At 39.7% G+C, this 17821-nt stretch overlaps 1 protein-coding gene across 1 annotated transcript in view; it reads left to right on the top strand.

Annotated features, from left to right (window-relative positions):
* The window catches only part of LOC127454057 (protein CBFA2T3-like), a 76378-nt gene that overhangs the window by 32877 nt on the left and 25680 nt on the right, over window positions 1-17821 (top strand). The window contains exons 2-4 of the mRNA XM_051721004.1: window positions 13471-13617; window positions 16183-16424; window positions 17050-17139. Of these exons, the coding sequence (XP_051576964.1) occupies window positions 13471-13617; window positions 16183-16424; window positions 17050-17139 (479 nt within the window). The remainder of the gene's footprint in view (window positions 1-13470; window positions 13618-16182; window positions 16425-17049; window positions 17140-17821) is intronic.

Below are 17821 nucleotides of genomic sequence, written 5' to 3'. Positions count from 1 at the left end.
ATTGAGATTTAGCAAGTAGTATTCAGCTGGTCATGTGATGCTAACATGGCTGCCCTCATGAAGCACCCCTGCCCCATGTAGAGTAAAACAGCTTTTATAAGGTTACTGATATGACAAGAGTCTTCATCTCACATGAGTGGTTATATTTTATATATATATGTTTCAAATTACTATTCATTTCTTTAGAAGTCAAACATTTTAAATGAGGAAAAAATGACTAAACCTTTAACCAGCAGTGTTGGGATGCTACTTTTAAAGTGTAGCTTGTCCAGCCATAAGATGTTCATAATTTAATGCATTAGGCTACTAAAATCAAGTCTAAAAATCATCCCCAATGTGTGGGGGTCCTCAAGATTTATACATGTTTATCCTTTAAATTATACATGTTGAAGTACATTAAAAATAGTGTCACATCTTGATTAGCAAGTCAAACAAGCTCACAGCTGGCATCTTTTGGCATCATTTACGTACAACCGCCTCTTTTACTCAAAGTGCTACTTGTGAGAATGAGCTTTAAAGCTGAAGTATGTAACTTTTTTAGTATTAAAATATTTTCTCTTATCCCAGCTTAATATGCAGCTATAAGTAGGTTAATTGTCTCAAATACTGTAAACACTGTGTCTGTTTATTTCGAGCAACCCATCCAGCCCAACACAAGAATATTAACTCGACCAAATGCATGAGTTTGGGGCAGGATCTGTTTGTGTGATCCTCGGCAGTGATTAGGGCATATTTAGAAAGCTGTCTGAAAACAAAGCTAATTTTTGCCATTCCATTCAGTGGCACTAATGGTGGAGAAATTACACACTTCAGCTTTAAAATGTTCATAGTATGCTAATTTAAATTGTTTGTTTATAGCACTACTTAGTGGTTGAGAGCCGAAAATGTTTATTTGCTGCGGTAAAAAGGCCATTCTGAATGCGTACGCTTTTTAAAAAGTAGTAGTATACATTTTAGGTTTTTTCTTTTCGTGTGTGTATGTATTCACTAAAATAAATCTTACTTTGATTAACTAATTTGCGCAATACAAATAATAAAAAATAGCAATGTAGCCTTTTGTCAAACTATACCACTTATCGTTAAAAAAGTAGCTTATTACTTGAAAAGCTTCCCTGTTTTGAACTACTCTCGCACGTTTTTTTTTATTTTTCCCCTTTTTCACCCAATTTGGAATGCCCAATTCCCAATGTGCTTTTAAGTTTTAAGTGGTCATGTAGTGATTAACCTCAATCCTGGTGGCGGAGGATGAATCCCAGTTGCCTCCGCGTCTGAGACCATCAACCCACGCATCTTATCACGTGGCTTGTTGAGCACGTTGCCATGGATACATAGCGCGTATGGAGGCTTCACACCATCCACCGCGGCATCTGCACTCAACTCACCACATGCCCCACCGAGAACGAACCATATTATAGCGACCACAAGGAGGTTACCCAATGTGATTCTACCCACCCTAGCAACCGGGCCAATTTGGTTGCTTAGGAGACCCAGCTGGAGTCACACAGCACACCCTGGGATTCGAACTAGCGAACTAGCGAACTCCAGGGGTGGTAACCAGCATCTTTTACCACTGAGCTACCCAAGTCCCTACTCTCGCACTTCTGAAAAATGTAGTTAAGTTAGTAGCGTAACTACTTTTAGTAAGTTACTCTCTAACAAACGTAATAAATAAATGCACAGTGGTGCGATACAGTGACTACCACTGGGAGTACAGAAAGTGAGCTTGTTTACATGCACAGCAGTACGCTAGTAACAATCAAAAATCCACTTGTTCAAGAAAACCGACAACATAAGAAACCCTCGTTTACATGAGATTTGAAATCTTCAGATTATTGTCTGCTTTTGACTATAAAACATAAAAAGGCATGTGCACATTGGATAAACCGGTAAGAACCTTGGTAAAGGTGTTTATATGCAATGCGAAATCGGTGTAATGAGCAAAAATGTATGTGTCGAATGTTTTTTTCCTTACCCCAATAAAGGAACGCTGTTTAAGGTGTTTACATGACTTATTAAACATAATTCATTAGATTACAATGAAACATCCATACACTCTCTTTTTCTCTTTATTCATCTCTTTATACTTTCCTTTTTCTTGGGCGTCCTAGCTTTCCCCTGTTGTTTAAGGACTCTCTTTCTCTTTGAGCATCGGTTGACAGATGTGTTGGCGACGGCTATATGCCTGCGGTTCTCCTGGTCCCCAGGTGTTTCAGATGAGGCAGTGTGTGTGCATAACAGTTATTGATGTTCAGGTGTGTGAGCTCAGAATAGTGACACACACCCAAGCACCACACACCGTGAATGCACACTGCCCCTGCCACAAACTCAACCGTTACCTCAGGCAGCACAAAGAGGAAACAACAACCACAAATGCAACAAGTCCACAGAAGGGTGGAGGGACTTCCTCTTTACATGAAGTGGGATTTACAACATGGTACCAGGGGTCATCACCGTTTTGGTTAAAAGTAATTTTTTTATGAAGGACACATTAATGAACATTGTTAACGCTATTACCAGAACGAAAACGTGAACTGAAAGTACGCTATTTAATGAAGTCTCTTAAAAGCAGAAGATTTTGGGTTCATTTTACTCACAATTTCCGTGTAACAATAAACAATAGTTTTTTGATGAATCAACGTTAACCAAGATCGGCGTTCATTGTTGGTTCATGATACTTAATGCAGTAACTAAAATTAATGAACAGAACCTTATTGTAAAGTGTTACTGAAAACACTTTATCTGGCATTATAATTTAACATTTATATACAGTACTTTTTCCTTTTTTCTCTCAACCTTAAGTTTTGCCACGTACATGTTTGTCCATATATGGACATGTTTATGACACCTTCATGGAACTGAATACGCAAGTCTTGAATTAAGCCAAACTGACAAACACTGATGCAGATCTAAACAACAAGCTTGTGTTGTTGTGAATTTTTTATGCGTGTTTCATAATCCTGCAGAGTGGCTGAACACTCATATGTGCACCTCGACTGGTGCCCAGCGCTGTCCTAACACACTCCAGATGGGCAGAGCTGGGGAGTTGTTCTTGGCACGTCCCGTCTCGGGCCGAATGTCACAAATACTTTCCTTTATTTAGGAATGGTCCGGGCCGGGCAGCTGAGGAGAGAATGGAAGGGAGGAGGGTAACAGAGCAGCTCGGCAACATCTGGATTTTATTAGCAGCCATTGGGAGAAATCTGAAAAGGACGTATTTTCTAGCTTTCCTTTTTGGGGTAGTGCTGGGTTTCCAGAACCTTGACCAATGATGACACCCACCCTGTGAAGAACAGATGGCATCGCAACTTCAGTACAGTTATATCAATAACAGCGTAAATATTAAAGAGAGCGCGAGAGAACGAGAGACTGCCGAACCAGCTTAACCAGTACCAAAACGCTGCTAACCAGAATAAACAAATGATGGGAGAAAGTGCCTTTAACATGCTGTGTAACTGTACTGTGGCTTCACATACCGCTTTCTGTGGCCCTAGCATTCTTTCCCACAGACACATTTACACACTGGCTGTCTCTCTCACACATATATGTACAGGGTTTCGAGGCCCAGGGGTCCGTTCAGCTTGTGATTAAACTGGCATTTATTGCCATTGGAATGTCTTTTTTTCCAAGCATATTTGCTCAGCTGAAGATGCCTGCTTAGTCTCACACAATGTGTGTGTATACACGCTCTCCCACCCTTTCTATACTGTAATATGAGTAAATTAGCTCTGACCCAAAATCTTGTGAGTTGCCTTGTTTACCTTAGACAGCTGCCTTCCAAGTGGCCATTCACACCGAACGCATTTTTAAGTCCACCCATGCTGTTTTCCTATGTAAACATATGGTAAATGGACATCTTTGATCGTTGCGCCACATCCCGCCGGTTTTTCAGCGTCTCGCGTAGGAGCGCCACGTTTTTTAGACGCTGTGTCAACTTTAAAAAAAAGTCATTTGTAAGTCGCTTTGGATAAAAGCGTATACTAAATGACTAAATTTAAATGTAAATGTAAAACTTCACCTGTTAAAAACATGTCTCGAGACACCTCATAAAGTGACTGATTTGAAACACTACTGTACATAGGCAGCAACTCTGCACGCCATACAAATAGCGCTCCTTACATGAAGCGCAAGGGAGACACAAATCACATTTGATTTCAATAGATAATGGCTTTAGCATGTTGCTAAGCCAACGACACAATGCTTTAGCAGAAACAATACAAGGCACAGTGATACTTTTAGTATTGAATGAATATAGATTTATAGTCAGCATTCTTGTTCTTTGAGCAGACTTCACTGCAGTGCATTCTGGGATTGCTGCAAAGGATGCATGCAATACTGCCTTAAAATTCGGCCATAACGTGCTATCTTAAGTGCTGTTCACACTAAACATGTTTTTGTGTAAGTCTGCACTATGATTCCTTTGTTCTCCTATGCTGCACTAGACGGAGGTCTTTGATTGTTACGCCGTGTCCAGCTCTTGTTTTCAGCGTCTCATGGAGGAGGGCAAATTTTGTTTAGATGGCGTGTCAGGTAAATAAGAATGTCAATCTTTAAAAGCATTTCTCAAGACACCTGTGTTTGTGGCACTGCGTCTATCCTTTTTTTTATCCCAAGAACGCATTTGGTTTGAACCGCAACAGAAGGCAGTATAAGCCTACCTTTTGAGACAGCCTTTGCATTGGGAGCCCGCACGAAGCTGTAACATGCTGCCTAGGTAGGCAGCTCACTAGGGTTTAGAACATAGCCAAGTAGGTATAGCTGCAGGCCGGAGACCTCCAAATGGGGGTTAAGGGTTAGGGAAAGGGTTAGGTAAGGTTCCCTATATCTTTAATGGCTGTTTGGAGTTCCCACCTCTTTTTGGAGCAATGCCTGCAGCTATATTCTTCTCAGCATAGCTAGAACTGTAACACATCTCAGTACAGACATATACTTTATATAGTAGAGATCTCATTATAATATTGTGATGCATCCTGATGCATTGAATTTTTATATATGTTTAACATATTATGAGGTAGTTGTATAAATACAGCCCTATTTGACACTAAAAATCTGTCCTGGGATGTTGTCCGCTCAGATCCGAGCCTTGCGGCAATGTCTGTTTCTTTAATGTGGAGATTTGAGATGGTGGGCTCCAGTCCAGGGGTCTATAGAGAGTGCTTTGGGCAATGATGAGGAGGGTTAGGGCAAGGGACAGCAGATGGATGGGTCTTGAAGTGCTGGCCAGGGGTCGAGGGCTGTAATCCTGCTGTTTTGATGAGAGACCACTGTTTGTGTGGACACGGCAGCAGCCTGATGGGGAGCAGATGTGGGAAGGCAGGCGGTCGGGCACCGAGCCAGAGCAGCTGGGAGAAATTAAAAACAACAGCATTCCTAGAGACTGGGGGAATTACAGAGGGGCGGAGGGGGGGAGGTTGATGCAGGGACAGGGAAAAGAAGCCATGTTATGAGAGGGTAACCTCCAGGGGCTTTTCATGGTGTCTGTGTGAAAGGTAGATCTGTAAGGACCGGCAGTCGGAGCAAGTGCCAGTGTGAGCAGGGAACCACACAAACACACTCAATTCTGTAGGAAAGAAAAATACAAAATCATATCTTCAATTGATTGTTTCTCATAGACATAAATGAGAATATATCTAATAGACTTTTGCTTTAAGTGATAGTTAACCCAAAAATGACAATTTACCCTCTCATGGTAAAGGTTGGGGTCAAGGGTTAGGGTTAGGGTTAGGAGAAACATTTTAGACATAATTGAAAAATGGACACTGAGCTATGAAAAAGCAACATCTGAGCACCAGAAGCAGTTTCTCAAGATCTCACAAACTCTAAATAAAGACTAAATCACAAACCAGCACTCTAGGCTTGTCATCATATGATGGATTCTTGTGTGTTTGGACCTTTAACTGAAAGCAAATGTCTGATTTCGAAAGCCTCCCAAAAAAGCTGCAGAATTACAAACTGGAGCACTTTTGTGGTCCTTTTTTCAGTCTGATTATAGTACTCAAAAGCACATGGACCAGGTTAGTTTTAGCCATCATAGAAGCGTGCGCTCAGACGTCAAGCACACAGTGAAAGCGATGGGCTGAATAAATCGATGTAACATCATTACAGAAGCGTTGCATTCAAGATCAAGTCTCATTGATCTCTGGCTTATTGATCTCTCAGTATGACTCCTCTGTTTGATAGAGATATTATTGAGTTTGCATGCTAGGATCATAATTTGTATAACTCAGTGGTGGGTGCTCTTTCATCTCTCTAGAAACTCAGTGGAGTTATGCTTCATTCATAAAGTTCAAAGTAACAGCTTTGACTCAAATGTTTGTCCTAAAACTCAAGAGGAGAAATAAAAAGAGAAACAAATGAGATAATTATTGGCATACTGTAAGAGTATAGAGTAGGGCTGGGTATCGAAACAGATTTCAATTCGATTCCGATTCACAAGCACTTTTAGATTTGATTCGATTCCTTTTAATTTGGGTGTATTTTTTGGGATCAGCATTTTGGAGTAATTTTGTAGTCAAAAAAACCCAAAAAACACATAATCGATAACTCGAAAAAATAAAATGTACGTTAAAAATAACAAGTATGACACAAATGTTAAAATTATATTTTGTTTTGCTTTCCTTTTGGGGGAAAAAATGAAAAGAATAATATGCATTAATAAAAATTTAATTAAAAAAATAATAAAAAACAGTAAAAAACAATTGCACTCACCCGGAGCTTACATAGAAACCAAAATTGATGGCATTAGGGTAACATACATAAATAGTCTTTGAGTCTGTCTACATGCTATCACATTTTTATCATTTCACATTTTATTAGAAAAATAATTGAGGAAAGCTAGCTTTTTATAAAATGCGCTTTGTCTGTGTTCAGAGATTTATTGCATATACACACATACTGGTCTGATAAGCTTCCGGGTTTCTCGTAGCGCTTCGCATTTGCATTTTTCCAGCATTAAAGCAGATCCTCGTCTGTTGATTTGCATGACTCCAACAAGAACCGAATACCAATAGTCGATAATTCGATTACTCTTGCACATCCCTAGTTTATTTTAGTTATAATTGTTATTACTAATTAAATCGATTTGAAAGAACACATTACAAATTTTGATACCACAAAAAAAAAAAACTGTAATTGGAGTAAAAATTGTTTCCAAGTTCTCAAGTTAATATTCAAGACAAGTAAATAGGCAGTAATAAAGTATATAAAAACAAAAACAAATTTGCAATAGAACGAATTAAAACAATAGAACAAAGATAAAAATTACGTTTTTAACAGCTGTATCAAGTATTCACGTAAATATTCAAAAATTGGGGGAAAAAAGGCAATGAAATAACTTTTAACTTTTTTAACTTGTTACTTTTTGTGTGAGGATGCAATGAGCAGCATTTATGTCTATGCAGGTCTTCCTTTGTTTAGACTTTATGGAAGCACAGATGGTCTCAGAAAGGGCTCATACATTGACTTTCTAATGTATTAAAAGTGAAATGCAGAGCCGTTTGTGGGGGTGTGTGTGCTACCACATCCTTTAGCCGGTCAGATTAATCAGCTATGTGTAATCCCACGTTGGATACAGGCATGCCACTGCGGCCAGGTCATGGCAACTTCCTGAATCCCTTGAGAATGCATGTGCAGAGAGGCTCCCCAAAGAGCAAATTAAAAGTACCAATATGACGTGTTTTACTGTCAGGATGTTTTAAGCAGCAACCCTAAGGGGGAATGGGTTTTATTCAGCTTTTTAAGATTAAATAATGTGAAATCACAGAAATGGGGTGCTTAAAATATTTCCTGATTGTCTGACTATCTTTTTACGACTTCTAAGAAAACTACTTTTAACGACAAATTTAAAATAAACTTGACACCGTTTACTTTCTAAATGCACATTCCTAGTCTTATTGTGCATGGTATATGTGGACAAATCACATTTGCTGTCATTAATGATTATATATAGTGGCCTAAAAAGTATTTGGATACTTAAAAATGCTCAAAAATGTATGCATTTAATTGCTTTAAATAGCAAAGCAATAAACCAAGAAGCATCTGCAAACAAATGCTAGAGCTGATACTAAGAACAACATTTTTACTTATAAATTAAGAAAGTAATATTTACTGTTTTATCTTTTAAAACCTAAAAAAAAAATACTTTTTGTGAAATGTTTTGCTTGAAAGTTTGCTCATGCTATTTATCTTTAAATAAGATGATTCATGGTTTGATATTTTTTCATATTTTTTTTTTTAAACGTGACTTATGTGACATAAATGTGACTTATGTCTTGGTATCATATTGACCACTGGCCACCCTACTCTCTAGATATCAGTCGACCACTATGAAATACTAACGTTAAAGTGACTTCAGGTCGTGCTTATGGCCATCAGTGTGTGTGTGTGACTGGGGATTGTCTGTTGGGTTCATTGTTTAATGGCCCCTCTGAGGCTGCAAGCTGCTGGCATGAGTGACAGATGGACAGGCAGGGCTTGCTGCTTTAGCGAGATCTCGTTCTACCTGTCTACATTTGGCAATGACGGAGACAGCGATGCATAGAGCGCTACGGCATTTGCCCTGTACTGCAGGCCAGCTAGTGCCTATTTTAGTCAGCATAGCATTAGTCCCCCTAATACCTTGTTATGTTTATTGCTCTGTGTCAGCTGTCGTTCTTTAAATGAATTTACAGATAATTTCTCTTTTAATTTCTCTCAATGCACATTGTATTGCATTGCATTAAAATGTTAATATTAAACTCTGCATGTGGGTAGTTTAAACACTTGGGCATGAAATACTTTTGGGAAGTTGACATGTCCTGCAGTGTAACATGCCAATGTCTAACACTATTTTAAACAGCATTTTGCAATGTTTGGAAATTATTCATGACCTCAAATTAATTGAGACCCTGCATAAAATATTTGTATTATTATTTTTTTATTATTAATTTGTCACACCACAGGATGTTTTAAAATGAAGTGAAGGCAAAAAGGTGATTAAAAATGGTTTAAACCTCAAAATAAATGGTGTCCAGTTACAGGTGTAAGATAAACACTTTTTCTATATAGCCAACATTCATGTAACTTTAACCTAAAAAACCCATTTGCGATATTCGAGTACTAATTTTAATAATCGATTAGTTGTTTCTGAATGTGCGATTAGTCGATTACTTGTGCACATCCCTAGTAAGAACTATAGACATTAAGAGAGACATGTCCCCTCTATATCCATTAATATGGGATTTTCAATGGTTGATCCTTAAATTATTACAGTTAGTCCCTCAACTTAATGCACAGAAGTAAACAATAAATGTATGCATGTTTTCACCTATTTGCTGGTGTGTGTTTGTGTACTGCAGCATGTGTTGACCGTAAGGCTCTGTGACAGGCGCCTCTTGTCTCAGTGCTGTCACTCATTGTGGATCAGTTGGCCACTGTCACCTTCAGTCAGATAGACATCCAGAAACACAGCAGCTCAACACCCTGAGCGAGCGATGGGGCCACCAGCCCAGGCCATGTTCGGTGAAAACCCCCACCGCCCAGCCGACATGTCATGGGCAAAAATAACTAAATGTACAGGGTCACAGCCAAACTACTAACAGCCAGATAATTGGTGCTCGACCTTACAGAGATGACAGCTGCATGAGGGTGGCAGGGTACGATACCCCTCGGAGCAGGGGACACGCTGAAGGCCCGAGGAGCTCAAGATTTCTGCTGTTCGAAAATCTAAAATCACAGATTACAGCTACATAATAGCGGTCGACCGATACAGGATCCGTGATAATGATATATAGAGACAGGTGGTCGACAGCTAATATAAAAAAGTACCACAAGTAAAATATAGCAATCATAAGTACCGTGGTATTACCATGTTTTTTGATATGTAGCATGGTAATCCCATGTTTTTGGACGTACTATAGTAATACCATAGTATCTAAGTACATATTTACCATTAGTCGTAGACCGATATATCGGTTTTAGCGATTAATGGGTGCCGATAGCTGCTTTTTGAAACTATTGGTTATCGGCAACTATCGCCATATATTTTTGCCGATAACCGATAGTTCCAAAAAATACAAATATTGGCATCGATTAATCGATAAAACCGATATATCGGTCTACCTCTAATGGTGCATAGTTTTTTTATTCCTCTGTGTTCCTCTGGTAATTACGTTTTTAAAATTAAAGCGAGGGCATGCAATGAAAAATGAGACTATATGTAAACGGCACTTGTCAGCACATACATCCAACTTCATATATTGTGAATAATAATTACATATAGGCTATAAAAAGCTTAATTTGGTAAATATAAAAAATAGAGCATTGTAACGGAGCCAAGTCTCTGTCATTTCAAAATAAGAGTCTCCGTTATGTTTCAGGCTTGTTTAAAAGTGTTAAAAGTCCCACTTTATGCACCCAATCTTCTTTTTTTCTGATTATTATTGGGATTTTGGTTGAAAAATAAACTACATCTGGGATTTTATTAATTTTGTACTCTGGCCTCTACTGTATGTCTGTGTCAACTAAGAAACATTGTAACATTCTCTGAATTGATTCTAAAATCTATCGGCAGATTAATCAGTTATCTGCCTTTTCCACCACCTTAGTTATCGTTATCGACAAAATCCACTATCGGTCGACCTCTACTTACCATAGTTATACCATTGTAGAATAACATTGGAATATCATCTAAATACCATAGTATACTACGATATATATCAAAGTATTACCATGTTTTTTTTTTTTTTTTTTTTGGACATGGTTCCATGGTAATACAATTTTATTCTTTGAAGAATCATGTTAATACCATGGTACAATAATATGATAGTCATTCAGTATTAGGATATACAGAAGAGTACCATGGTATTGCAATGTTTTTAGACATTTATAATGATAATATCATGGTATTTTTGAAGTACAATGGGATATCATGTAAATACCATAGTACATGAATATATGAATCATTTAGTACCATAGAATATATCAAAGTACCATGGTATTACCATGTTTTTTGGGCATGGTGCCATGGTAAAGCAATGGTGTTCATTGAAGTACCATGTAAATACCATGAAACATTAATATGGTAATCATTCAGTACCATGGCATACAGTATGTACCATAAATATCATGGTATTACTGTGTTTTTGGACATGGTGTCATGGTACTAAAATGGTACTCTTTGGTGGACCATGTAAATACTACACATTAATATGGTAATCATTCAGTACCATGGTATTACCATCCAATTGTACAATGGTCCCACCACACTAATGTAATAATACTGTACTTTATTGTCTGATCTCTACAAAGTTTGTTTCAGGTCCACAGATGAACGTAAAAAAAAAACTGCTATAAAACATATAACCATATATAAACATTAAAAAGCATAGACTTCTGAATAGAGAAGCTGGTAAGGAGCAGCAAATGTGAGCTGTCACCGTTGATGTTGTTTGGTAATCTTAGTACCATCTCATTTTGGAATATCTGTGGCACTGTGACCCCCTACATAATGAGCTTGCTTTTAAACACACTAACTCATATAGGACATTAACATTTAATGATGTACTGTACACCATGTTTCACCTGCATAAATACTCATGTCATGATGATTAAGTCTTCCTTAAAGTCACTGAAACTGCTCAGAAATTTGAATCGGAAGACATTAACTGTGCTACACTACAAAAAAAAGTATTTTTTTAAATCAATATTTTTTCTGGAAAAACTTAACATCCTTAAAACAAGGTCAATTTGTTTGAGAAGCATTGTAAGCATTGAGTGTTGACTGGTGTATAACACTGCAGTCTGCAGTGGACAAAGGGAGTCTCTGCTGAAAGGCTATTACCACATGACTAGCGTGGGCCAGGCAGGCAAGAGCGTGGAAGACTTGCCATGTTTGGTCCCGGAGCGGAGCGGCTGATCAGTGTTAACGCAGCCTTGTTGAAGTGTGCGGCAACATGATGGACAGCAGCAAATCCAGCTGCACTTGTCACTGGCTGTCAAGTGCCTGTCCATCCGGCGGACAAGAGCGGACAACAGGCGTGAGAGCGGGTGGAGGATACTGATGGGGTGGGCAGAGGGGTCCCGTCAGCAGCAGCTGAGTGGGTGAACAGGTGTGACTCGATGTTTCCAACAGCAGTGACATTTACCCTCTGCCTTAGTGTGCCAAAGCCATGCTTTATCTCTATCAGCGTAGACTGTACAGATTTACTGCTATGAAATATTATAAGTCTGTCTGAGAGACTTGCTTGGGTGGTGTGAGAAGAATGTCACACACATGATATTATACCGTGAACAAGACACAACATTTGTCAAACATGACACATTTTGAACCTGTGCATGCAACTACAAACATCAAACTTTCATGTGCGATGAATATGGCATCATCAGTGTCATCTCATAGTAGGGCTGGGTATCAATACAGATTTCACAATTTGATAAGATTCTGATTCACAAGCATTCAATTCTGAAATGATTTGATTCGATTCTGATTTATTGGGGTATATTTCAGATATAATGCCCATTTTGCATGCATGTGAAAACAAAATTCTCGCTAATGCTATTAATCATACAGGGAACCTTCTAACTTGGTACATTACGAAAATATTAATTTAAAATTTTTACAACAGGGCCCAAACAATGCAGTTAAATTACTATTTAATTAACAGATATAATAATCAACACAACCACAACTGGAGTAAACTTTCATGTAAAAGTAAAAGATTGGTCATGGGATTTTAATAATCAGTATCTTGATCGTGGTTAATTGGAAAATTTCTATTTTTCCCAGTCCTATCTCATAGTAGTTAAACTTAGGTCTCCCAACTTAACTCTATTTACTGTAGGTAAAAATAAAAATAAAAATCTGAACTTCTGCCTAGTGGTTAGCACACATGAGATACCCAGACACATTGAACCTTGGCACTCATGTAGGAAAAATGGGTTTGAATAAGGCCTACACTGTCAACCTTCTCATTTTCCGTCATTTTCCTACTTTCGTTTTTAGTAAAATGGCAATCTGTGCAAAAGTCATCGCCAGAGTGCTAGGTTGTTGTGGATAGTTGCTAAGGTGTTCTGAGTGGTTTTAATACGTTGCAAGATGATTGCTGGAGTGTTCTGGGTGGTTGCTAGGGTGTTCAGGACAGTTGCTAACTGGCATAAAAAAAAGTCACAAAAGCACACCCTCAAGTCTCTATGTTATATTTTGGTCTCTTGATATTGCTTGGGTCTCTCCACAATCATTTCTTTCCCGCCTGATCTATTGTCTGCCAGGCGAAATCAATAGTTTGTTTAGAAATGTAATATCATGCCTCTCCTCAACAAACAGCACATTTTGAGTTATGTTCATAGCACACATATGTAGGGTTAGGGGTTTGCTCAAATCCTTAATTCTAAGTATAAGCAATGGTAATAGTGATGCTTGCCTTAGTAAAGACCTCTAAAAAGAAAATGACTGTGTTGTGTCCGCTAATCTAATACACAATCACTTTATATCTGCAGGTAGCAGAGGACAGAAGGCTGGAACGATGCCAGATTCACCTGCTGATGTCAAAACCCAGCCCAGGTCGACTCCACCCACAATGCCACCTCCACCCCCTGCTGTCAGCCAGGCAGTCAATCGCAACGCATCATTCACACCAACAACAAGTGCGTGCTCCTAGTAAAAACACATAAATATTTTCTGTGAATTTCAGCCTGATCTTGTGAAAATTATGGGACTGTGCAAAATTTTGGCAAAATGACATTTGGTTCCTTACACGTATCGCAGCAGTTCCGAGATAAATTTTCCACTGGGTGGCGCTAAAAGCGTGTAAATATTTCTCCTAAACAGTAGAGGTTTTTAAGGTTAATGCTCTATCGAGTTTTAAATCAGCAAAACTATCTCCATACACTAAACCACAAACCTAAACCTAACCGACAGTGTCAAATAAAATAAATAAAAATAAAATAAAATGACAAAAGTGACATGAAAAATGCAAAAGCTAAAGCAACCACGTCATTCTGTGGTCCTTCTATGACACTTTCGACTCATGTGTAGATGCACATGTCCCTCAGGACTCATTCCCCGGGCAGGGGCAGCGCTCTGTCAGTTGAGCTTCCATGCAATTTAATCATGCCGCAACAAGCTTGTAAATGTAGCTGGTTATACAGTATAATGCAAATGATAAAATGTATTGTACAAGTAATGCACTAATAAAAGTGTTTAGGTGTCATAAGATATCATTGTGTGAGGAACAGGGTGAAAAGTAGAGTTAATGAGCTGGTAATATGCCGTTTACTGGTGATTTGTGTGAAAGTGAATAAAAGTAATTGTTGTTGTAGCACTCTTAGTGTTTATTTCACCAGGAAACTACTGCGATATGTACAGAGAGCCACGTAAAAATCATTTTGCAAAAATGTAGGTATAGTAACGTGATTCTGAGACCAGGTTGGTGAATTTGCTCTATTCATGTGAATTTGCTAGGAAAATCTAGACATAGATTGACAACGTGTTGAGGACTTAGGCTCTTTGTTAAGATGGAGTGTGTGTTCGTGTGTGATCGGCTTTCAATTGCAAAAACATTTTTAGCTATGCAAGCTCAATTTGCCTTTATTCAGGCATTTCATGCCTTTAGTCGTCATTTACTCAACAAGCTGGCAAATAAATTAAATGACAATACTCACTGATCATACAACAACGAATGTACATGAGCAAATTTGTTTGAGTGCTCGTATATGCTAGGTCAAAACATTTGAGCATTGAGTCTGAGCATTTGAACGTTCAGCGCATACGGCAGGAAATTTGTTTACTGCATGCGGGGGGATTCACTGACAGCATCGGGCTCAATGGGGCTTGGCAGCTCTCGCTACCCTATATAGCAATGACAGGCCTTGTTGTTTCACCTGTTGCATGGGTCGTAGCGTAGACTGCTTGCCACTCTAAAACCAGAGCACAAGTGCACGAGTCACATGGTAAACCCACATGTGTCCAGCCTGGAATGGAGAGATAAAAAAGGGTCAAGAGCGAAATGGAAGACCCTGTGTTCTGCAACACGAAGCCATTCATACTCTCAGACACCCAGTAGTGCGAACATGCCACCCAACCCGGAGGCAAGCTTCGCTCCGAGCTGTGTGTGCACAATCGTACACCTCCTAACATCCCAGAGGATTACGGGTCGTAGCTCTGAGCCCTCGCGCTGTGTCCCCTGTTGTTGAAGTGTTTGTTTATCTGTAGTGGTCAGGGCATTTGACACACGTAATGTAAGACAGAGGGCCTCCTTTTGAAGTACCAGCAATTTTGTGCTATTCTGTTCACAGTATCGAGAATTATTTTGCATACTGGTAGCTTACATAAATTGCCTATACTCTCTTCAGTCCCTGCTCTACAAGTCAGTTTGCCTTGTTGCTCTGTTTCCTGTTGACTGTTAGTTTTGCAAGCAGAAACTTCACTATCGGCATTAATTTTGGTGCATATTTTTGCTTATTCTGGCCAAGAATCATCCCTTGAGATATGACAGCTATGAAGGGGTCATCTGACTGACATATTAAACAGACGGACAGATAGATAGATAGATAGATAGATAGATAGATAGATAGATAGATCATTTGCAGACTGGATGAGATGCAGAAGTGGAGATGGAGTGGAAGTGTGGTGGAGTCGTGGACTCTGAGAACTGCAAATCTCCTCTCAGCTGGTAGACATGTGCACAGCCTGATTTAGACACACACCTGCTGTTGGAATAAAAGTTACCCGGGCCAGGGGTCTATTTTTGGGCCCCCTTTAACACGTTTCTCTTAAAGTTGTGTCTTAGTGAGTGAGAGAGTGGGTGAGCAATGGGGAGCGATAGACCGTGTGTGTATGTCATGGAGAGAGAGCTTGCAGTAGGTCTTGTCTATGGGATGTTCGCTGTAAACAGAGAATGAGACAAGGAGTAGACAGCAGCGTGTTGCGTGACAGTCACAGCATATCTGTAGTTTTGTGTGTTCTCTCGCTGTTCTCTGCTGTTGGAATAAAAGTTACCCGGGCCAGGGGTCTATTTTTGGGCCCCCTTTAACACGTTTCTCTTAAAGTTGTGTCTTGTTCTCTCACTGTTCTCAGAATGCATGTGCCGTCTCCGTGCTACGGAACGCCCGTCGGTGCTTCTTGGAGGGGGTTTCCCAATACTGAGTCGGAGAAAACAGAAAACAAAGATGTGAACAATTCTAATGCAAACAGTGGCCCTCTTTCCACAGTGTTGAACGGGAGCAGTCACTCACCTACAGCACTAAATGGAGCTCCTTCAACGCCTAATGGCTTCAGCAATGGACCGGCCACCTCTTCCACGGCTTCCCTGCCCACCCAGCAGCTTCCCCCCGCCTGTGGAGCCCGACAGCTCTGTAAACTCAAGCGGTTCCTCACCACGCTACAGCAGTTTGGCAACGACATCTCGCCAGAGATCGGGGAACGTGTACGCAGCCTGGTTCTTGGGCTGGTGGTGAGTGCCTGATGGCTTTTTTTATTTCTTTCACTGTTTGTTTTTATCAACCTGGTCTCATAGAATCACGTTACTATACCTACATTTTTGCAGAATGATTTTTACATGGCTCATTGTACATATCATGGCAGTTTCCTGGTGAAATGAACATTAAGCTAAAACACTAAAAACTACATTTATAAGCTTATTTAAGCGCAATCAAGTTGTATGGTAGCTCAACTGATAGAGCGTTGCACTTGCAACATAAAGGACCAGAGGACGAGTCTAGAAGAGCACACAAGTTGACATGTGAGCCAAAAGTGTCATAGAAGCACCACAAAATGTTGTGGTTGCTTCAGCAATTGCGTTTTTCATCTCACATTTGCTTTTATGACACTATCGCTTGGGTTGAGGTTTAAGGAATAGGGTAGGGATGTCGGTTTGGTTGATTTAAAACTTGATAGAGTTTGGGAGAACATTTAACTCAGAACTGCCACGATACGTGCAATGAACTACTTAATATCATTTTGCAAAAATGTCAGTGTACAGTCAGTTTTCATGAGAACAGGTTGGTTTATATCCTACAGTTTTCTTGTTTGCTGTTCTCCACTGGTTGTTCACTCGATCGCTCTGTCTGTCGTACCAGAACTCAACTCTAACCATTGAAGAGTTCCACTCCAAATTACAGGAAGCAACAAACTTCCCTTTGCGGCCGTTCGTCATTCCATTTCTCAAGGTAAGCGCAAACACATCCTGTAAATTACAATAAGTCAGCCAATCAGATTGTAACGTTTTGAGAAAGCATGTGCCATTTTTGTGTGCAATAGCCTCAAACGGCACGCCCACAGATTGTCTGATGCATGTGACTGCTCAGCCAGAGTTTTTAATATCATGCTGAATCCGTACGAGGAGCTCTTCCTTATGGTGCACCATATGGAAATGGATTGAGGGGGAGGGTGGAGGGACTTTGAGACAGACAGACAGACAGAATGACAAACAAAAAGGATGTAGATGGATGGTGGCAACGTAAGAACACATATGCACAGAATCGGTATTTCCCTAACTACAGCTACATGTGTTCAATACATAAGTGTGTATGTGTGTTTGTGTGTGTATGATTAAAGTCCAGTTGATAAAGCATCCGCAACCCCCCGCCCCCCTGCGCTGTGGCTGGGCTGTGCTGATCTAGCCCTCCATATGGCCATCATTTGTGATTCATTCAAATTGGCACACGTGTGTTTACCCAGAGTGGAGAGGAGTGGTGCGAGCCAAAGAAGATTTCCTGGCAGATGTTGCATTGGGTGCTGTAAGCGGCGTGGCTTTGCACTGCTCTGATGCTGTTGTCTTTATGCTGATCCTTTTCTCTTCTCAAACATCATGCAAAGCCAGGGCTCAAACATACAGTATGCATCACGATG

The sequence above is a fragment of the Myxocyprinus asiaticus genome, chromosome 2 (genome assembly GCF_019703515.2).
Source record: "Myxocyprinus asiaticus isolate MX2 ecotype Aquarium Trade chromosome 2, UBuf_Myxa_2, whole genome shotgun sequence".
Classification (NCBI taxonomy): domain Eukaryota; kingdom Metazoa; phylum Chordata; class Actinopteri; order Cypriniformes; family Catostomidae; genus Myxocyprinus; species Myxocyprinus asiaticus.
Note: the sequence above shows the minus strand (reverse complement) of the source record. Positions and strands in the feature narration are given on the sequence as shown.